This window comes from Asterias rubens, chromosome 18 (assembly GCF_902459465.1).
Source record: "Asterias rubens chromosome 18, eAstRub1.3, whole genome shotgun sequence".
In the NCBI taxonomy this organism is placed as follows: domain Eukaryota; kingdom Metazoa; phylum Echinodermata; class Asteroidea; order Forcipulatida; family Asteriidae; genus Asterias; species Asterias rubens.
The window spans coordinates 6,634,105-6,657,673 of record NC_047079.1 but is presented as its reverse complement, the minus strand read 5'-3'; the positions used below and the strand labels follow the sequence as shown (position 1 = coordinate 6,657,673).

At 39.7% G+C, this 23,569-nt stretch overlaps 1 protein-coding gene across 2 annotated transcripts; it reads left to right on the top strand.

The window, feature by feature from the left end:
* Positions 1-693: 693 nt before the first annotated feature.
* Positions 694-23,300, top strand: LOC117302302 (echinoderm microtubule-associated protein-like 2). 2 transcript variants are annotated; one of them, XM_033786192.1, is made up of 21 exons: positions 694-1,083; positions 10,098-10,931; positions 12,342-12,600; positions 12,807-13,260; positions 13,449-13,598; positions 14,175-14,244; positions 15,447-15,473; positions 15,696-15,797; positions 16,416-16,511; positions 16,677-16,709; positions 17,155-17,298; positions 17,474-17,570; positions 18,006-18,178; positions 18,412-18,549; positions 18,979-19,110; positions 19,853-20,009; positions 20,745-20,842; positions 21,400-21,487; positions 21,656-21,748; positions 21,905-22,035; positions 22,432-23,300. In XM_033786192.1, exons 1-21 carry the CDS (start codon positions 883-885, stop codon positions 22,579-22,581), a joined length of 3,627 nt encoding a protein of 1,208 aa, XP_033642083.1. In that variant the 5' UTR covers positions 694-882; the 3' UTR covers positions 22,582-23,300. The 2 variants fall into 2 exon arrangements, with proteins under 2 accessions (XP_033642083.1, XP_033642081.1); XM_033786190.1 differs by lacking the exon at positions 694-1,083 and adding an exon at positions 5,893-6,234.
* The last annotated feature ends 269 nt before the right edge of the window (positions 23,301-23,569 follow it).

The following is a 23,569-nucleotide window of genomic DNA, read 5'->3' as shown; positions in this document are numbered from 1 at the left end:
ACCAAGCATAATAACATAGTATTAAGCTATTATTGGTGATAATGTTCGTGATCCTTCCTTTAATAAAAGAATCCACAAGAAAGATACGACAAAGGACGCCATCTACGTCGCAAGGTATAGAGGGCGCTATAACACTTTATCAGTCGGTTTCAGCGCGCGCTGGCGACAAGTTATGTTGAGAAAGTGATTTTCTGCTTTGACATCGGCCTGGTGATCGAATCTACTTTCTAGAATGCCACGACCTCACAATACAGAATGGAAAACACTTCTTCTCAAATTGTTTCACTGTTCCTCCCTTAGTTTTTTTTTGTTTAAATTTGCGTCGTTCGGAGAGCAAGACTTTTTGTAAATACGATTCACCAGAAAACAAATCCTTTAACTGAAATAAGTATAGGCCTAACCATGGAGGTGCATTACGAGTAAACCTATCAGGATGAAATCGTGGAATAGCTTCCCACACAACCATTCTTAAATTAACACTAAATGATGTACGCTAACAGTAGGTCCCTAATGCGGTACACAAAGAACCATGAGCTGGGATCTCATTGTTATTAACCTATCCCCTCAATCGATTTAGCAAAGCCTTTGGTAGAGAGCGAAGAAAAATCGAAGTTGTTAACAAGTATGGCTACCATTGACACACTGCGGACGTTTACCTTTTTTTTATATTAATTCCCGAGACTTTCGGATGATTAGGGCCTAACTGAAAGAAGAAAAAACAACAACAACAACAACAACAACAACAACAACAACCAAAAACCACTCTTCTCATAATCTGACTATTATTGTGTGCACCTGGTTTTGCAAATTGTCAACTATAAACCGTCTTGCTGCAGTTAACACACAAATAAAACTGGACTCCAAAAAACGTTATAAAACAAAATGGCGTCTGGGGGACGAAACCCCAGAAATATGTTGGAAGTTCCAGAGGAAGTCCGAGGCAGGGCGAAGAGCAACTCGCCCAGCCGTCGAAGGTTCAAGCTGTCCCCGGTCGCCCCTGCGTATCGTCCGGATGATATGGTCTCTTCCCGGTACTCGATTACATCTAGCGACGAGGAGAGAGATTCACCATCCAGAGGATGGGTATGTTGATAGAATAAAAGGATGTTTTAACAAAAATAAAATATTTTTACTTGAAATACTATACATTTTGAGAATGGGTAAAACAATAACAGTAGTTGTACAATTATGAGCTAGACCTATCTCTTAATAATATGACTTTGGTATAAGTCAATTATTATGTCTTCTTTATGCTTATTCCATGAGACTTTTCATAATGACCTGAACTATTCTATTGAGGACACTGGACACTATTGGTAGTTGTCAAAGACTAGCCTTCACAGCTGGTGTATCTCAACATATGCATAAAATAAGTAACCTGCGAAAACTTGAGCTCAATCGGTCGTCGAAGTTGCGAGATAATAATGAAAGAAAACACACCCTTGTCACACGAAGTTGTTTGCTTTCAGATGCTTGATTTCGAGACCTCAAATTCTAAATCTGAGGTCTCGAAATCAAATTCGTGGAAAATTACTCTCGAAAACTACATTACTTCAGAGGGAGCCGTTTCTCACAATGTTTTATTCTATCAACCTCTCCCAATATCGTTAACAAGAAAGGTTTTATACTAATAATTATTTTGAGAAATAACCAATTGTGTCCACTGCCTTTAAGTAAAAGTCATAATTATGTCACTTTCTTGTGTTCTCTCCCAGTTTCCCTTCAACGCTTCCGTACAGTCAGTCTTGAATGAAAGGCCGCCATGAAATGAGAAAAACCCTAATTGCTATCACGGCCATTTTATAACACGAACTAAATTAGCGAAGGAGCGGTCAGGGCCAGCAGAGGCATACTTAGACAAGTATGTACGTTAAATGCACTGGACACCTTTGGTAAATGTCAAAGACCATTATTCACGCTAGGTGTATCCAAACATTATCCATCAAACAACAAATCTGTGGAACTTTTGACCCACTTGGTCAACGAAGTTGCAAGAGAATAATGAAAGAAAATACACCCTTGTTGCATTATACTTTGTGTGCTTTCAAATGCCTAATAAGAGACTTCAGGCCATGTGAGAAAATACCCTTTTCTCAAAAACTACGTTTTTCAGAGGGACCCGTTTCTCACAATATACTACCAACAACTCTCCGTCGCTCGTTCAAATCTTCAACACAAATTAAACGGTGGCATTAGATCCATTTTATATCCCAGTCTCTTTATTATCCAGTCGCCTATACACCTCGCTCTCTGAACGCACCAACCTTCCTCCAATATCAAAATATAAAACTGATTATTGTGGTCGCTAAATATCGACCGATTCTTAATTAACTGGTTTTAAGTAACCATGGAGCTTTTATTGCTTTGCTGGAAAGCTGTCGCGCTCAAAATGAGCCTCGTGAGGCAACGCTATTGATATAGACGGCAATGAAATCCGTCAGAGACCGCGAGCTGAAAATTCAAGCGAACTTTGGGCGGGAAAGTGTGTCACTCACGTTACTCTTGTTTTCAAAAAATAGTGATGATATACATTCCATGGTATTTCCCGGCAGGCAAGAAACTACAATGACTGTACATTGTTTTGGTTCATATGTTAAATAAATTGAAGAGTTATGAAAACAACAACCGGGTATATTTTGAGAGGTGCAATGCTATTAAAAATTAAACATGGCGTTTAAGATTTTTTGTTTTCTTCCACTGAGTTTGCAACTGCCTCCTAATAATAAATTATATCACGAAGCAGGTTTTGATAATGCTACTTACAGCTACAGTGACGTCATCAAATCGATATTAAAAATCCACATGGATACGTGTGAATTACTCCACTTTCCCAGTCAAGGATTTCCATGTTTTTTTATCATCTCACTCTGCGAGACTGTGCCTGCTGGAAACAAACAAAATACTTGTAGTTTTTCAATGAGGTTATAATATTTATTTTCTTGCTGTTTAATGTCAGAAACGGTACAACAGGTTAGCTCCTCATTTCCTCTTGTTAAAAAGCTATTTTTGGGGGCCACATTAAAGCATTGTTGTGAGATGGTTCATACGTTGCCATGGAAACCAACACCGTTCTAATAATTCGAAGGAGTTTGTATGTTCCCTGCTGCCTCTCTGTGTTTTCATAACGCGTGGGTGTCGATGTTGTCTTCAGTCGTGAGTTGAGATTCGTGCATGCATTGAAGACACATGGTAAGTCACATTGATTTGCTACAGAGAATAATAAATGAATAGGTATTACTTTTGGTTTTTACCCATATACACCGATGTGTTAGCACTGTTTACTCAGTACTTTCCTGAGCTCTGAGAAAAAAAACCCCAAGCATATTTACTCGGTGGGATGCGAACCCACGACCTTTGTAATTCTAGAGCAGTGTCATACCAACTAGACCACCGTGATTGCCCGATAGCTAGAGGCTGTTATTTTAGCAGCGATAGCAGCGGGTACTGCAGCGGGTAGGCCTACTGTCAAAATTTGCTTCGGGGATAATAAAGATAAAAACTAAAGAAAAAATATTATTTATCCCTGATGAATAATGTCTATCTATTAAAATGCATGTTTGTTTTGTAGCTTTGATCACGTGACGTTTACACAGAGTGTTATTATGTTTGGGAATTAGTTGTTATCAGCTATTAAAATATTTAATTAAAAATCACGTCAACAAGTACAACAAAGACCAGAAACACGTTCAGAACGACGTTGTCTTCCAAAATGTATTTTAACCAAATCAAATGTTCATTGCGAATTATAGAACAGTAAATTCTTGTTTTGATAAAACGTTAATATACAAGTGAGTTTTCGAAAGAAACTATTGATTATTTTTAACCAGAAAAAAAACCCCTCAAAATTAAAGTACGATAGTCAGTCAGCATCAAAGATGTCATTATAAACAGCCACAACAGTACAACTTTTGCCTCTTGGCAATAATAATAGTGAGTCAAAGATTTACAGGTTTACAGGTTTACAACACCATTGAGTATTATCATTGTAATACAAAAGTTATTATTAAAAATTGCCCATCCCCGAAATTAATCAAGAGACAATACACACGAGACAAATAGATTATTGGCTTTAATATTTAAATCTGACTGATGGGAGGTGACAAAACAGAAGGCCAGTGATTAATAGCGCCCTCTATTGACAAACACCTGTAATTTGTAGAGCTCATCACGTGACCTAAGTCTCGCGAGGGTCGATAATTCCAAGTCTCGTCCTGTCCTCGAGAATGAGTAATTGCCCATCATGTCTGGGGGAATAGACCTTGGGTTGACCAGTGCTAATTACGAGATGTAGATCTAGTATGATGTCCTAGTTCAGACGGACTCTGCCAAGGGTTAAATAATTATTTGTCTGACTTTTAAAAGCTGCAAATATTATTTTGATAGTTGTTGACATTACACTCACAGAATATGGAAGACTACAGCTTTTCAGAGTTAACACAATATTATACTACATTATATATCATCCATTATGCATTGAGAAAGATCTTAATCAATAATGCATACATCTCACCAGCGTGTATAGGGAAAGAGTGAGCCTAATGATTTTGGATTTTTCCCTGTTGGACAGACAGAGCAGACAAATAATATATAGCCAGACAAACCTGAATACAAAATACATCAAAACAATAAACAGAGTATACGGGATGCGAACAGGGACCTGTAGTTACTAAATGGAAGTGTCATAAATGTTTGGTAATGACCCGACAAAATGATGTAATTTCTATCTGAAAGTTTACTTGTTATAAGGATGGTAATGGTGGCAAGCATTATGTCAACTGAAATGCAAATCTGAACCCCCAAAACTCACCTCAAGGCAAGTTTTGGACATTCAAATTTTCCTGTTGTCCGTTTGTGAATGATGCAGGCGAAGATGCGGTTGGTATCCACGTCACCTCGCTAAAACGTTGGGTGCGGATTTGACATTCCTCATGAAAATATTGTGGCATTTTGTGTTACTGTTTCCCAAACAAGAAACTGTATTTAGCTGAAGCTTTCAAATTCACGTGCGACTTTTATTGTGTTTAGGGGCACGTTTTCAGCTTACACTGTCTCTCTTCAATCCAAGTGGGAGATTCGAAGCATAAATGTCTTTGGATGGTTTACACTCTTGATTTTTTGAAACTGTTTTGTTTGTTTGTGTGTTTGCTTCCAACAAACTCGACACTGGGCCGCCGAGGGGAGTGAGTGTACGGTTGAAACGAAGCACAGCAACCGACGAAATAATCCCGCTGTTTGCGCAAAACATTGTTTGTTGTTATCATTGTACTCGGTACCGTAATCGATTTTGGGCAAACGGACAACTGGTGAAGGTATCCTGTGCCTTTTAAAAATTGAAATCGATATAGAATTACTTTTTTTTCTCTTTTCGGATGTACAGCCTGGTATTGATCGCCTTTCTGATCCATTTCCAGAGAATTGTGGACGTTTGTTTGAGTGTGTGGTGTCACCAAATCAAATTATCTACTGTTCACACTAAGGTGTTATTCTTGAATAAAATAATACACAAGTAAAAAACAAACAGTTCTCGAATAAAATAACACACAAGTAAAAACAATCTTATTTAATCTCTCACAGGAATATTTAGTGTGCTTCTCATCCAAGTGACTGGCACGTTGATAAGAGATCCACGAATGAAAACCATGGCAAATTGATTTTCTGGGAGATTTGAAACCACAAACAAAGATTTCCTTTTGTCAGGCCAAATGTGGAGAGCGAGCAGTACTAAATTGACTGCGATACAATTAAACGTGTAGGCCTACTGCAGACGGATTGCAACTGCGCGCGCAACACTTGAATAAAGACCATTGACGTCAGTGTACAATGCAAATCATGACAGAAAATGTAGCACTCGTCTCTAAACGCTAGTTAATTAGCTGTACTATACAACTCATGCCAGACACAGCGAGAAACACCATCAGTCAACGCCAACAATTCAAGCAGAAACCTCGCCAGAAAATCACGGTGTCGTAGCCGCAGACAGAACTCGTGGCACGTCCAGGCTTCCGTAGGTAAACTACCTGCGTGTTACAAAGTCCACACCCCCGCGTAGAAACAAAAAATCATTGGGTATTTCTTAATATTTCCATTGCTTGGAAACGACACGCGTATCGGAGAGGTAATTGAGTGATATAGAGGGTATAGCCTACTAAACAAGCCATGGAATGAGCCATTAGAACCGGTGTTGTTATTTCTACACCTACCCAGTGTGGACATTGTCATATTGATCAACAAGGGGTAAGTCGTTGTTATAGATTCAAGTTCATTTTTATCTCGCGAAACACTCTACCAATAAATTGGTTAGCTACTCCTCAGCTATACAACCTTTACGCAGCCATCTTGTCTTCACTCATTCATTCACACTGTAACCAAACCGAGACTGAGCAGGAAATAGTCTGGTCTCCTGTGTATTGAACCAACTCAACGCATTATTGTCACTATATAAGTACAAGTGGCACTATACTCATGATGTGATACAGGTAGGAACCGATAGATAGTTAAACAAAATTATAAACAAATTGTGCAATCGGTTCAGAGATTTTATTTTATGCATTTTTTTCTAAAAGCTAGGAAATTAGTGGCCTGAAAACTCATCTTGGACTCAGTCTTTGAGAAATGTAACTGTTTTTGAGAAAAAAATGTGCTTGCAGAAGAAATCCTCCGTAAACGTTTTCTTAGAGCCAGAGAAGGTATTTTCATGAAAAGGAGGAAGAAGAACAAGTAAAACTAATTTAAATTAAAGCTATAATCTTATAATGTGCACCTAAAAATCTGAATGCTATTTCAGAGAATGAAGGAATATAGGAATAATATAAAAAAAAACATTTGCCGAAACCCGGGACAATTCAGAACTCATGCGAGTTCTCCGGGGATTTGAACCAGGGACCTTCAGATCTTCAGTCTGACGCTCTCCCAACTGAGCTATTTCGGCAGATACATGATTGGGTGATAAATCTTGTAACAATTAGAAGGGGCAGTGGGTTACTGTCAGCCCCTTCCTATCGGACAGCCTATAGATTATTAAAGTCACCTGGAAATAGATTTTTTTTTCTTTCAAACATAAGAGTATAATGCTTACGAACAATAAAACAATTTGTTTATTAATTGTTTGTCACGATTTATATGTTTAAAAAATATATAAAGTTGTTTGGGGGGCTGACTCCGCCTACCCCTTTTGTGACGTCAATCGAGGCAGACTTTGCCTGCAATGCGTATAGTAAACACACGTGCAAAGTACATGTACGTCCAAGTCGTGAGTTGGAACATTTCAAAAAGTGTTTTTCTGCATTCAGCAGCAATACACATGGTCGGCATTGCCGGAAAAAAAAAAAAAATCTTTTTTGAAACGTACTCACGACTTGGTCCGTACGTATACTTTGCAATTGTGTTTACTCTACGCATTACAGGCAAAGTCTGCCTCGATTGACGTCACGAACAGCGCCCTCTCGGGTCGGGGTCTACTCTTAAATTTGTAAATAACATAAGAACTGATTTTTTTAAAACCTTAGTTAACTGTTTATTCACATTCCACTCATCAAAACACATATATTAGTGGCAAAAGCTTTATTTAAAAAAAAAAACCACTTCCAGGTGACTTTAAATAAATAAAATTAAGCAAAGTTTTTTTCAAAGAAATTAAACGAACTGGTTAATGTAATAATAAACAGAACAAAACAAAAACCCAACCTATTCGATACAAATAAATATGTAAAAAAAAAAACATTTGCCGAAACCCGGGACAATTCAGAACTCATGCAAGTTCTCCGGGGATTTGAACCAGGGACCTTCAGATCTTCAGTCTGACGCTCTCCCAACTGAGCTATTTCGGCACATAATAACTGACAGTGGTGAAAACATTATGTCATAAAAATGCATACAAATTAATAAACTGTTAAAAACCGAACGACATTTTGTATCTCAAATTTCCAACAAATAATATACTCGTTCTTGTTAAAGGGTAAATTTTAAACCACACAGGGAATCCTTCAAGCATTCCATTGATTTCCTTCACGGCTAAAAGATTTTGTTTACAAGATTGGAAGAGCAAATAAAATAGTCACAGATATCCTTTGTGTGCGCCAAGGAGAAAATAGAGAAAAACAAGGACAATATTTGTAGCATGGACAATATATGTGTAGCATGCTGTAAACAACATTTCCTTTAGTTGGTTGTTACAACTGAAATCAGATGCATTTTGTAATAGTCTATTTTAAGGATGAATACAGTTTTTGAATTGAAATGAATTGAATGCATGATGCGTTTAAAAAAGGTTTTACATATAGTTCTCTCAATTGTGACTTCGTTTCAGAGGGAAACATTTCCACAGAAGACAATTTTCTATCGTATGACATTGAACTTTTAACCAGTAAACTTTCAGACTAAAATGCAACAATAATGTTTTTAACACCACCGACCATGAACACATCAATCATGTAAAATTATTTCTAAACAAATCAAGGCAATTCCAAGGTTGTCTTTATATAGTTGCCTAATGCCCACAATGACTTTCTTCTGTATAGAAATTAATATAATAGTTAGCCATGACTACAAATCCACTGAATATAGAGTTACGTCAAACCCTCGTTGACAACTGGAGTTGTATATTCTGTTTGGCATGGATACATATTGGCAACACAAACAAACATCTTTATGCTAATTCACGCTTCATTTATTACTTCTGGTTACAAATTTAGTGATGCCGTTCCCCCTCGTAAAATCTGAAATTGGAACTGGTTATTTTAGTATATACGACGTTATTTAAGAGCACTTGGTCGCCATGGGAACAGTGTTTAGAGGGGGAACGAGGCTATCGTGAAATTGAGTTAATGAGTTCTATAGTATCAGCTGATTTCATACTTTCTGCCCAAGTAGTAGTTAAAAAGCAGGACAGGTCAATATCAGAACTGAAACGTCTCCAGAAGTCTGAAAAATCTAGTGGAAAATATCGAAAGTCAAGTTCTTAGAACAACATAGCAAGTGGATATACACGTGGTATTACCGCAAACCAAATTTATAAACAAGATTCACAAAATATCACAATTTCGACATGCCTTATTTTGTTAACAGGTAGTTGCTTTTATGTGTGTGTTTGTTTTTATTTAAATGTCACTTGAAATCTTTTAAAGTTGTTTTCAATGGCGGTATAGGCCCTACTGTATATTATTTTGTATATATGCAAACTATCTTTGTATAAATTGATATTTTTAGTGTAAATTGGCCATTGTCCACGAGTGTAACAAACAATAAATAACCATCTGTCTATCTATCATGCAAACTTCAAAATTAAAATAAAAAGGAAAAGGTGTGAAAAATGAAAAGAAGCAATTGCAGACCGTCTCAAAGGAAGAAATAACATATGATCCCAGGTGAGAGTGGGACAACGACCCCGATAGTCGATATCCTACGTCATGCAATGTAATCGATCTCATCGACTGGACGATAAAGCCACGCTGCTGAGCCAGACACAAACATACAAAGTACCCAATTAATGCTCTATGTTACGGACTTACTGAAAAAAACAGTTGAAATGTTCTGGTAGTTAGTGACTATTGTGAGATTAGTCTATGGCCCTTTTCGAATTCACGGATTTGGATTCGGCTTCGGGCTCCCTTCTCTCGTATGAAGCCCTGAGCACACACGCAAAGCACGCGCAATTTGGCCTAACAATTATACATACAAGTCTAGCGCATCAATAATAATTTGGTTAAAACTCTAGCGCGTGAGTGTCATTCCTTCAGAAGTAAACAAGCTGAATCGAGAACCATCCACGAGAAACTAGTCCTCACACAAAGTGGACACATAACACATCAATCATATAATCTGGTTATTAATATTACATTAACGGGAAGTCCAAAGGCCCACATCGCTTCAATGTACGAAAGGTTTTTTAATTTACAAATGAAAAAACAGCCGAGTGCTATGTATTTTGAAGATATTCAGAGCATCAACTTTCCCCTCCACACAATTCTTCAAAAATGCGTTGCTATGATTAAGGTAGACAGGACCACAACAACAACATACACCATAAATGATACCAGAGCTGTTATTTGATTTTTGGTATTTTGATATTTAATTTCTGATTTGTATTTGCATTCACACAGCGGTCTGCGGATGAGTACGATGACCCAAGACGGGGTCTCCCGGACCTCCGAGCCGGTCTAGAGGACGACTACCGCCGTCTTGAGGAGCTCGACGTCCCACCAACACTCCCCCGCTACAATGTCGATACCATGATACGCTACCAGCCCACAGCACCCACAAAACCTCCCCTACAAGAGGGTAGGTTCACCACCAAAGTGGTCACCTTCTACCGTAACGGAGACAAGCACTTCAAGGGCGTGACGCTACCGGTCAATCAGCGCAACTTTCGGCAGTGGGACACCCTGCTGAAGTACCTCGCCGAGAAAATCCACCTTCCTTACGGCGTGCGATACGTCTACGGTCTGGGAGGCGATCAGGTCGGCAGCATCGCCGAGCTTGTAGACGGCAGGGCGTATGTCTGCGCCAGCGGGCAATTCTCACGGAACGTGCCGTATGGTAGGGTAGAGCACGCCAACAAGCACTGGCAGAACCGCAAACCCAGTGTGGGAGTCCGAGGGTCAGACTTGGAGTTGTTCCAATCTGAAGCCTCTCGTCGATGGCACGAAACATTCGATAAAGTCGGAGGTGACCCGCTGGTGCCGGCAATGGCACAGTACGTCCCATACAACACGAATGTGAACTCCATCCTTGCCATTGACCCTACGGTGGGACAGCACGCTAAGCCAAGGGTAGTCGTGATTATCAGTAACACCCATCCGGCCAGCCGGGCCTCCATCCTCCTCAACCCGAAGACAACGCAGAGTTTTGAGCAGGTTCTTCGTGACATGACGCCGGCAATCGTCATGAGTAGCCCGCCCATCAAGCAGCTCTACACATGGAGGACAGAGGAAGCTGTAAGTTGATTCAGTCAATTTAAATCTTCCATTGAGACCCCTGGAGGACCACTGTTTTCCAAAATAAAAAACAAGTGTTTTTTTTTTTTTTTGGGGGGGGGGTAATAGAAAGTTGAAATAACTCCTTGTGACAACTGTAATAAAATAATTCATTTTGAAAATAAAATAAATGTTTTTTTGAAAATATGAGTAACTGCTTTTGAAGAACCAAAATAGCAGTATATACTGTTCAAGAAATAGCAGTATATACTGTTCATGAAATTCTAAGCATGCGCATATTTCCGAGAGCAATTAATTTACCTGGTCACTCTGCTGCCACCTAGCGTTCCCATTAGTTAGTCAGAGTACAAATTAGCTGACTTATTTTTCCAAGTCTGTTTACCTTTACAACTCATATAAAACCCCATTGACCGATGCAATGACAAAGTGCACTAGCTTCCCTTTTCCATTATTTACATTACAGGGTTTTTTTTTATAGTAAAAAAAAAACATATTTGGCTCATGGGTGACAATATCAAACATTAACATAATCAGACTCATTCACGGTGAATAAACACAGGTGTATTTCCCTTGTGACCCTTTCCGATTATACTTGACTGCATGAGTTGTAAAGGGTTTCAGTTTACCTGGTTGCACAGCAATGGTTGACTACCGGTTGTCAACAAACCAACGCACCGTTCTAGTTGATCATAGTCTTGACACAAGATGTTAATGTTCGTTATCACTCCGCAACTATAGTGGTTCCCGCTCCAACTCAACAAGAAAGTCTTGCACAAAGACTAATTCATTGATTAAAATCATGGCCATGCCACTTGTTTGCCTAGAGTATAATAAATGGGATGTTTTATTCATAACGCATCTGTCATCGAGTCTGGCACCGGACGGAGTGGTTAAACATTAATGCTACAATCTATTTGCGATATATGATATGGATAATAATAATCTGAGCATATGGATAGAGTCATAAACGAATACCATGTCATTTATAACAGCCTTGATCAGTAAAAATGACAAGAATATGCGCGTACGGTAAACACATTTATAATGCATAATAACTTCTGAAGTTTAATGAGAGTAAATGCAGAACCCAACATCAGGGCTTGAGGATGATATGTAATGAACACAGCAACATAATTGTTACAAAACATTATAGAACTAAAATTACAGAACAATAACTATGCAAGTATAACAACTTTGTGTTGCATGTATTCTGTGCATATAGCGAAAGATTTTTAATTTTTCCGTTTTGAAATAGAGGATCATCTGTCAATTACGTTCAGGGAGAAAACAGGAAAAAAAACTTTCGGCAAAAACGAGTCATGCAACTACACGTTATTTCACTACACCTCTACCAATGATTTCACCATCTTCCTTCAAGAATTATAATAATTTTGGGTTTTCTTCTCTAAGGTTCTGAGTTTTACTCAGCTTTTCCGTGACTTCAAGAACCACGACAAGTTCATCGCGTGCGGCCTGGAACCGCTGAAGAAAACAACCAGTTTTAGCGACTCCAGCACAGAGGCCGACTCGGACGGTAGAGGGCGCTTCGCATTGGGTGTCGGTGACGAAAGTGACCGGAAAAAGGGTGGGAAATACACGACGTGGCACAAACGGAAGATAAACCGAAAGGTGAAGGGGAAAGGAGACGCGGCTAATGTCAGTCAAGATGGTGAGTTTCGGTCGTTGGTATGATGATAAACTGGGCCCATAATTCCATAGAGCTGCTTAAAGCACAAAAAAATAGCTTATCAGAACATGGTTACCAGCCAAAAAAGCATGTCACAAATACACTTTAGTGTGACAACATCTCAAAATGTAGTAAGAATCTCGTAGGATATCATTTGTAAAGTGATTTGGTCTACTTCTGTTTTGTAGTTTACAACGCCGACGAGTCCGCCAGTCCCCGTTCATCCCTAGAAGGCAGCCCCCGTCTACCACCGATGAAACCTCGCCGAGCCTTCGGCAGCAGCGACGGGTCAAACCCACCTCCTGACCGGCAGAAGATTCACCGCAAGAAGACCACTTACCCGGAGATTGTACCCATGGAGGTCACTGAGCCAAAACAGAGGTACGATCTGAGGCAGCGACAGAGGCTTCAGCCGGATTTAAAGATAGATGATGGTTTCCTGGAGGAGCAGCCGACCCGGGTAACGAACGGAGCAGCAGGCCCCGGGCTGAGAGATTCAGGGGAGAGGAGAGTCGGTCTCGCCCCGCCAATTACTATCGATATTCACGGTCAGACGAGGCAGTTTCTATCGCCGTCAAATGTCGACCCGAGGCAAGTGAATCGAGACACAGCTCCGAATAAACGACTCAAGCTGGACTGGGTGTATCCTTTTAATGTCTTAAGTTTATATCTTTACTCAGGATCCTACTTAAGCAGTTCCACAAAATTAGGCTCTACTTAAATCCCAGGGGAGGGTCAAATAATAACGAATGTTACCCTCCCAATTAGTTCGTTCCCCTGTCATTCAGTACAACCTCGTTACCGGTGTTTCTTTAACTGAAACCTCTCAGCTATGGTTACCGAGGGTTCGAACACCGGAACAACCTGTTTGTTGTGCCCTCTGGTGAGCTGCTATACTACGTGGGAGCCGTGGCCGTGCTCTACGACAAGGATGCCGACAGGCAGAGACACTACACGGGTCACAATGAGGACATACAAAGGTACGAGGGGCCTGCATTGGGGACTGTTTTTTTTTAAAAACAATTTGTTGACAAATTACCTCTTAAAGGCACTGGGCACTATTTGTAATTGTCAAAGACCAGTCTTCTCACTTGGTGTGTCTCAACATATGCATAAAATAACACACATGTGAAAATTTGAGCTTAATTGGTCGTCGAAGCATGCAAGAGGGAAGGCAAAAAAAAAACAGAAATGAGATTCGAGACTTCATACTCTACATCGAACCTACTGTCTGAAGAATCTCTCTTAAGTGTTTTCGACGGTATTCCGTGCAGTCTGTTGGCTTACAAATGCCTGAACAAATTGCCCTGTGCCCCAAAGCAATTGCATACAACCAGTTTTAGGCAATCTCAAAATAAGAATGTCCATTCACATTTCAGTGTTCTCATGATTTCATAAGGATAGTGAGTGACAGCTAGAATAATGTCTCGTGTGTTGTCGAAGTGCTCCTTGTGCATTTAAAGTGCCTCCAAGTTGCCAGTAAAAGGCATGCCCTGTACCCCCAAAGGCCTTAAAAAGGAACCCAAACTTATTTAACACTTTCTCTCTGTATGCAGTATTGCTGTACATCCAAACGGTACTCACGTCGCAACTGGACAACTCGCAGGACAACTGCCCGAAACAACTGTAAGTATTTATTCTGATTGTTCTGATTGTCACATTTTTGTCCGATGACGAGTGATTTCACCGATAAACCACATGGGTTAGAGTTTCTGTTTTTCCCCCGAATGAGTAAACTGGGGACACTTTTTAGACTTTGAACTGCTGCGTGCTGACTTAAAGGCAGTGGACACTATTGGTAGTTACTCAAAATAATTATTAGCATAAAACCTTTCTTGGTGACGAGTAATGGGGTGAGGTTGATGGTATAAAACATTGTGAGAAACGGCTCCCTCTGAATTGCCATAGTTTTGAAGAAAGAAGTAATTTTCCACGAACTTGATTTCGAGACCTCATATTTAGAACTTGAGGTCTCGAAATCAACCATCTAAACGCACACAACTTCGTGTGACTACGTGTTTTTTTCTTTCATTATTATCTCGCAAGTTCGACGACCGATTGAGCTCAAATTTTCACAGGTTTGTTATTTTTTACATATGTTGAGATACACCAACTGTGAAGGCTAGTCTTTGACAATTACCAACAGTGTCCACTGCCTTTAACCTAAATGTTTTTAAAAAATTCTTTAGACATATGTATATGTGTTGTGTAAACACGAGTTGGACAGGGGCTGTCGATGTTGTACAAAAGTACAAAAACTGACATCATAAGATGTGTACAACCAGTCCCCTGTCAACGATAAAATATACTGGTCTTGGGTAATTACCCATGTTGTCTATTACTGTACTTAAAGTACTTCCAATTTAACCTCAAGCAAGCTGCCTAATTGCAGGAAAAGTGCTTTATAGCCCATCATAAAAATGCATTCCCTTTTGAATAAAACATCTCTGAGTCGATGGCAACAATATTAGATCACACAAGTTCACAGACCTATTCTACGGAGGCAGTCATTAATCGTGAACTACAAGTCAACTAATATTGACGCGACCCGAAGTGGAAAGTCCACGCGGCACACACTCATCAATAATTTAGATGCACACTATTATGGTCTGGGCCCAATTTCATAGAGATGCTTAAGCAAAACAAACAGCTAAGCACAACACAAATATGTTTACCATAATAAGGTTACTAGCTGGTTACTGTACATGTATTATGTACAATCTGTGAGTGGTATCCTGTTCATGTTTGCTTAGCAGAAATTTATTGAGTTTCAGACACTCTCAAAAGCAGAACATAAGACCACTTTTGTTTATCTCCATTCATTTCAGCCACAAGATATTGCCATGTGTCATTCGGTAAGTAAAATCTTTATCTATTTAAAGTTTAATTTTTTTCATTGAAGGTTATTTTGCTGAAGACACATAAACAGGTAGAAACGTCGTTTTCAAAACGCGACGTCTCCAGGTTTAGTAACAAGTATTGACCGTATTTTGACCACAAAAGGGCGTTTTTAACCTGTCTTTATATATCCGCAATTATCTGTTTGTATTGTTATGATCCCTTTATTTTATTTGCAGGCTCACGTACGAGTATGGGAGGTGGACTCTCTCCACACCCACGCCATACTGGGACTGGAGTTCTTCGAAGCTGGTATCGCTTGTCTCAGCTTCTCAAACGAGGTAAAGCGAACATTAACGGTCGCCATTTTGTTTATTCCACAATCGAATCCCCGTCTTTACAAACAGTTGCATGAACTGAATACGAAATAAATATTACTCATCCGAGGCCAAATGCAAAACTAAACCCATATACGAATTGAAACTGCCGTATATGGCCACAAAGTGTGGAATAAGTTTCATGTACAATGGCCCACTTACCTCATTCAATTTCCAGACACTCATTAAAGCTCTTATTACACCTGTCCAAGCAGGCTTACTAACTATTTATCTTAGTCTTGGTTCCAATACCATTGGTGTTGCGCGGTCACACACAACCAACGTTCCGATCTATGCACGGCAAAAACTGTACACGTTCGTCGTAGATCGGAACGTCGGTTGTGTGTGACCGCGCAACACCAATGGTATTGGAACCAAGACTATCTGTGCCCCAGCGCCTTCAGGCCGGTTTATAGTCGATCGCGCGATGGTCGCGCGACAGAAATCTTGCGCGCAATCCTAAGACTGAGGCCTAAAAACCGTGTCTTTTTATGATCGCGCGTCGAGATTTCCGACGCCCGACCATCGCGCGACCGACTATAACTCGGCCTTTAGAACAAACTTTTGATTTTTCACTTTCAGAACAATGGTGAATGGCTGCTAGCGGTCGAACAAGGCAGTCATCACGTGCTCAGTGTATGGGAATGGAATGACGATGCCTTACTTGCCAAATCCAAGGTAAGTATCTATGCCCAAGTTATAATGAATCCAAAAGGGGTCGTATTACTTAGTGTTGGAAAGTTGATTTTTCTATTGAAGTCATCTTGTCTATTTTTGAACAAGTTTCAGCCATTTCCAAAAGCCATAACCACAAATATATTCTCCTTTTTTCTTGCCATTTAGGAGTACACGCTCTACGATGCTGCAACCTCACAGGTAGATATTATTTCACCGTAAATCAATCTCGTCACAAGGTTTGAACTTTGAAAAAAATGCACAATCATCTTAAGTTTTATAATTATCATTTCAAAAAATGTCAAGCAGCACACATCACCAGCATTCTCCTGAAGTCAGAGCATCCTGTTCGAAACTTCGAGTTGTTAAACCACCGGTCCTTCTCAGAACCCCCACAACTCATATAAAGAGAGTTATTTACGACTAATGTCACTTGATTACATGTCAATAAATTATCGATTATTGAAAAGAACTGTCGGCTGAAGATTCATCATAAATGCAATAATTGCATATTATGGGCGTTAAGAATTCTATCTTGATTTTCGGAATTGAACCGAGATGTGGGGAGTAATCCACAGGCCCTGGGTTGGATTCGAACCAACGAAAAATAATGTTCTTAATTAAATGATTTATTTCATTGTTTTAGACATCTGGAACAGACGCTGTGGTGGTTGGAGTATTTCATCCTTTCGATGACAGTATCATCGTCACCGCTGGGAGGCAACACCTCTTCTTCTGGAACTTGGTTCACAAGAAAATCATTCGCGACAAAAAGAGCGGGAATTTTGATGTAAGTTTTTAGAGAATGAGGCAGACAGTGTTCAGCCCTGTGTACATTGTGTCGTACGAAATGCTACGTACTTGTAAGCACAACTTCTCAACTGTGGGCCACTGAAATCTTTGCAACCCACTTCGATGGAATATGGAATTAATAATTATTGGTCGAACTATTTTTCGTTTCTTAGGGTCAGCGGCCAGGGTACGTGACGTGTGTTGAATTCTCACACACGGGTGATGTACTGACGGGAGACTCAAACGGTAACATATCCGTCTGGGAAAAAGGTAATTTATAAATATTTTATACCCAGTAAACCGTAACTATTTTTTCGTTCGTTTCATAAAATTTTACGCTTGAATTTACGTCTCATTTTACGAATCGTTTCACGTCCTGACTTACGTTCTGGATTTATGTTTTAGATGTATTTCCTTTTACAAATACGACATAGGCTTTTCTCAGTTACAAAGTGGCATTCAACAAAATCTACAAATGTTATTACATTTTCTAAAGTATGATTTGAAATCTTAATTACCAAATGTAATGATTGATAACTCGTTCTTATTTAGCGGTTTATTTTATTGTCTTTTTAAAAAAATTGTATTGTTTATTTTTTACATTTTAATATTTATTTATATAAATTATGTGCAAACCGAGGTAATGCTTCCCATTCTGGCATAATATATAAACAGTTGAATTGAATTGAATGTTGTTTCTTCCAGATCATGAAAATATATTCCGGGTTCGGTACTGTATACAACACGCTCACGAGCGGAGCGTCTTCTCGCTCTGTATGCTTGAGGATGGGACCTTACTCTCCGGAGGCGGGCTGGATAGACGCCTCCAGGCATGGGACTCGCTACAGGGCTATTCATCAGCCAAAATAGAAAGACTTGTAAGTTGACACTTTTCGTTTCAGGTAAAAGATGGAAATGTCGAGTTGAAAGTACCCCCTTTCATTCTAAAAAGAGTGTTGGCTCTTTGCAAGAGTGGTATGGTGACAAAACGAGTGTTTTTTCATGGAACTTGTGCATTCGGCTTAGCAAGTCCAGAGTCTTTACTTAATCAAAGTTTGTTTCGAGGGCCAGAGAGGAATTTCTGAAGTAAAAATTTCCTCTTAATTTGTAGTTTACAGAAAGTGCAGGTGGAATCCGGGCCATTGTCCCGTTGAATCCCGGAAGCCCAGACGGCCGGATCGTCTTAGGAACAACCCGGAACCACATCATGGAGGGGTCGCTACAGACCAAGTTCATCTTTATCTTACAGGTAAATAAGATTGATAGAGTGGTGTATTTCCTAATTTTATTGTCTAAAATGGGTTTATTATTAATAAATTGTTCGACATATACAGTGAACAAAAACCCAGCTATCTCAAGATTATGGTTACATTACAAAATGCCCGAAGACGATCAGAGAATACTGATCGAAACGTCAAGTCGTTAACCCCAGTTCTTTTCAGAACCAACAATACTCAAAATCCACATGGTGTCAGCGCCAACCGCTCTTAATTTCCACCATGCAAAGTTTCAAATCCTAATAAAAAGATTATACAAATTATGTGGAATGTAAACCAGTTTTAGTTAATATTGTGTATCAATACTGGTTGCTTCAACTGTCGAAACAATTTGTGAAAACAGTCTTACTAAAAATAAGTTTTGTCTTAAGTGCTTGTCATACCTTTTTTGTTGATTGTAGGGTCACAGTCAAGAGTTATGGGCGCTTGCTCCCCATCCCTCTGAACAGGCCTTTGCTACGGCTGGCCACGACCAGATCGTCATGCTATGGCAAGCCGATTCACACAAACTCCTCTGGAAGACAGAAGTAGAGGTAAACAATTCTTTTTGTATACAAAATAATCGTAACATTATTGTTTACTTTCAGCATGGAAGCTTACTGATAAAGACACTGGACACCTTTGGTTATTGTCAAAGACCAGTCTTCTCACTTGATGTATCTCAACATATGCATAAAACAACAAACATGTGAAAAATTGAGCTCAATTGGTCATCGGAGTTGCGAGATAACTATGAAAGAAAAAACACCCGTGTCACACGAAGTTGTGTGCTTTCAGATGCTTAATTTCACGACCTCAAAATCTAATTCCAAAGTCTCGAAATCAAATTCGTGTAAAATTACTTCTTTCTCGAAAACTACGTTACTTCAGAGGGAGCCGTTTCTCATAATGTTTTATACTATCAACCTCTCCCCATTACTCGTTAACAAGTGAGGTTTTATGCTGATAATTATTTTGAGTAGTTAATACCAATAGTGTCCACTGCCTTTAAGAAGATCATTCTATACTGTAATTTGTCTACACCGATGTGTATTAAGCACTTTATGCTCAGTACTCCCCCAAATTCTGCGGGAACAAATCCACAAGCAACTTACACTTACACTTGTGGGATTCGAACTAGTCCTATTAAATTCGAACCCACGACTTGCATTGCTAGAGTGTCTTAACACTATACCACTGAGCTAGCCTGGTGACTATAAAACTGTTAGCAGCGAGTACCGCAACGATTAGATACTACTTTTTAACCCAACATTATTTTATAAATTTCTTCTCCAGAAACCGTGTGTTTCCTGTGGTTTCAACCCATCTGGTACGGTACTTGCCATCGGGACTGTCTCAGGACGTTTCACTGTTCTAAACGCATACGACGGGGCGCACATAACCTCCGTTCAAGTCGGCAGTGAGCAGCTGGACGCGATCAAATTCTCACCAGGTGAGTTTACCAAAGATTCTGTCCCCCCTATGGCGAACTGTTCACAAACTATTTCTGATAGCGCCCTCTTTTGAATCATCCTCCTTCAGCCCATGTTAATTTCCCATGTAGGGACAGAATCTCCGGAGGTGGATTTCACAAAGAGTTAAGACTAGTTTTATCTCGAGTTGGGAAGAGTTACTCGTCCTAACTAAGGACTAGCCATACGTTTCTTAATATATCTCCTAGGACTAGTCCTAAGTTGGGATTAGTCCTAACTCTTTGTGAACAGATTTTCCTAGGGGACAGCAGTCGATGGGTGATGATTCCAACCCCATACTGTCTCGTTTAAGAAGGCAATTGGGAAATTTAGAACGATAGGTGGCAGCAAACAATTTTCCATTGTTTACGTCTGAGAAATTTGACGTTACAGCTCTGTTTTCGCAGGAGGTGAGAACATCTCAACTCTTCTGAATTGTTCATTAAAAATTATGTGACGTCAAAGCTCGTATCGCATTCGCATTCGAAGGAAATATGAACCGGCCTTTAGTCTTCTGCCAACACAGTGTGTCCCCCCCAAAAAAAAAGTTGGGTTTTCAGCCCAAAAGACTCCGAAACTAGACCAAACCGTGCTGGCTTGACAGAAGCAATCCATCGAACATCATACCATCATAACGTGATTAAGTTTCAGAGTAATCCTTATTAAATCCCTTGCAAATAATTGTATTCCCTTGATGCCATTTTGTCTCATTGCAGATGGGAGCATGTTGGTGATGGGGTCTCATGACCATAAGATCTACCTGTTTTCAGTCCTGGATGACGGTCAGGTGTACCGCAGAGCAGGCTCTCTCCAAGTAAACATTCTTTCTCTCATCTTTGTGCTCTCAAATTTGCGATCACTAAACAATTACATAAGGGTACCAGTGTACTGGACCCAATCGTCGTTGATGTTCCGTATGGATTTCTAAACCTGTACGCTATTAAAGACAGTGGACACTATCGGTAATTGTCAAAGACCAGTCTTCTCACATGGTGTATCTCAACATAAGCATAAAATAAAAAACCTGTGGAAATTTGAGCTCAATTGGTTGTCGAAGTTGCGAGATAATAATGAAAGAAAAAACACCCTTGTCACACGGAGTGGTGTGCTTTCATATGCTTGATTTCGAGACCTCAAATTCTAAACTTGAGGTCTCGAAATCAAGTTCGTGGAAAATAACTTCTTTCTCGAAGACTACTCCACTTCAGAGGGACCCGTTTCTCACAATGATTTATACTACCAACCTCTCCCCATTACTCGTTACCAAGTAAGGTTTTATGCTAATAATTATTTTGAGTAATTACCAATAGTGTCCACTGCCTTTAAATTACGGTATCTGATGTTTTTCAATGTATCGTCTTTTCTCCGCAGGGTCACAGTAACTACATCACGCAAATTGATTGGTCAGCGGATGGTCATTTCCTGCAGAGCGTCTCTGGCAACTACGACCTCAGATTTTGTAAGTTCCGCCCTTTTCCAGATATTTTTTACAATACAAAAAAAAAAAAGTACAAAAAAAAGTGTTAAAATTAACAATTAAGTTAGTAGGGGTTGGGAGAAACAAAATGTAAAGTCTATCTAGTTTACTGAGGTGGTTTAATTTAATTGTGATTCTTCTTTTTTTCAGGGGAAGTTCCGGAGATGAAGAAACAAAAAGCTGACTCCGTTCGGAACGTAGCTTGGCAGACACAGACGTGTACTCTAGGCTATTCGGTCTTAGGTAAGCAATTGGAAACTTTCGAACGCTAGGTGGCAGCAGACTCACCAGGTTAATTCCCTTTTTCGCACATACCCAAACACAATGGATTTACCTGGTAATTTGCAGTTTAGATAGCAGAAGTATTGAACCGTCCGTTTGATGTTATATCCTAATTAGGAATTTGGCCAGCAAGGGAAAGCGGTGTTGATGTGAACACAGTGGACCGTTCGAGAACGGGCAGCCTGCTTGCAACTGGGGATAATCTTGGCTGCCTGTCACTCTACAGATATCCATGCTCGTCAACCAAAGTGAGTATTTCAAATTCTGGGGCTCTGATGCTCTGCCTTAGAAGCAAACAGTGAAATCTGCAGTTCATTTTAAATGAATAAAAGTATCTAGGATACTCACACTGCATATCCAAAGAACAATTTCTTATAACTGAAACAGGTAAACCAAACTTATTAAAGTCCGTGAGAGGGTTTTGCCTCTATCCAATGGAGGGTTTCTATATAGACAGGGTCTCAATACCGACTTTGAGGGCACAAATGACGGGAGGATTATTATAGGACGATAGAGGGCGTAACTGCGCCATCCACGCAGAATCATGGATGCACGGACATGGCTTGGAGTGGTACTGCATCAGCTAATGTATAAAGTTGTGCCAATGCACATTGACCTTACCGTCTTTCTTTTCGGTCTTCCAGGCAACGTCCTTTGACATCAAGGCCCAAAGCTTTCACGTCACCGGCGCACGGTTCCTTGTGAATGACAGCTTTCTGATCTCTACAGGCGGAGCAGACGCCGTTCTCATGCAGTGGTCTATCGTGGGAAAGAGTAACCCATACACACATTAGTTGGAGTACTGTAAGTGTCAAGGGCGCCCCCACTCGACTGATAGCAGAAAAACATAAGTGCGCCCCTTGTTACAAAATCACCGTAACACCACGGAGGAAGAAAATAGCATTACATAATTATTTACTACCCGCTCCAATATTAGTAAATAGCGCCCTCTCTGAGGATCTTCTCAAAAAAATGGTGTCCGTGGATTATGTTTGCCGCCCCCAGTGGTAGCATCAACACACATAATCTCGTTTTGGTAAAGTGGTTGGTGCAGAGTGCGCTGCATGTGAAGTTACAAAGTTCTTTCATTTGCAAAAAAATAAACGGAAAAAGAGCAGAACACGATTTATGTTATTTCGACAGAGGGGAAATAATATTTGAGTAGGTCTTTTTGCAAAATAACTTCATGTAATAAATTACTAAAGACAAGGTGTACAAAAACTGCAAAGGACTGGTCAAACTTTGGACTTTGGAACACAATCAATCAAATCTAAAATGCCCTTCTTTTCTAACTGAATTAAAATCGACGACTGTCCTATCAAGTATAGGAACGGATATTTTAACAAAACAATATTGTAAATTATATATATTTTTTAAATGTCTATATTATTTAACGAGTGGATTACTAATTAAATTTGGATTGTAAATTGAGGCCTTTAGAAGAAAACGTGCAATAAAAATATTACACAGTGATCTACAAGCTATTTTAATAAAATCGCATAACAGATTATAACAGTTGTCTTCACTGCAAGTTTGTACAAAATGGAATAACAGTAAAACATACTGCTGCTTAATTATGTAAGCAAGCTTCCTTATTTTTCTTGCGCAACCCCCCTTTCACGATTTTCCCCAGCAGCCGACTTGATTGACTAATCCCAGCTAGATAATCGGATTTCATTTGCCATCAAGAAGGCCAGATTAGGTCAAGATTAGCCTCCGAATGAAAGAAACTTCCCCCCTGCAATCCTGAAAAAGATTTGGTTGTTGTGGTCATTGTTGACT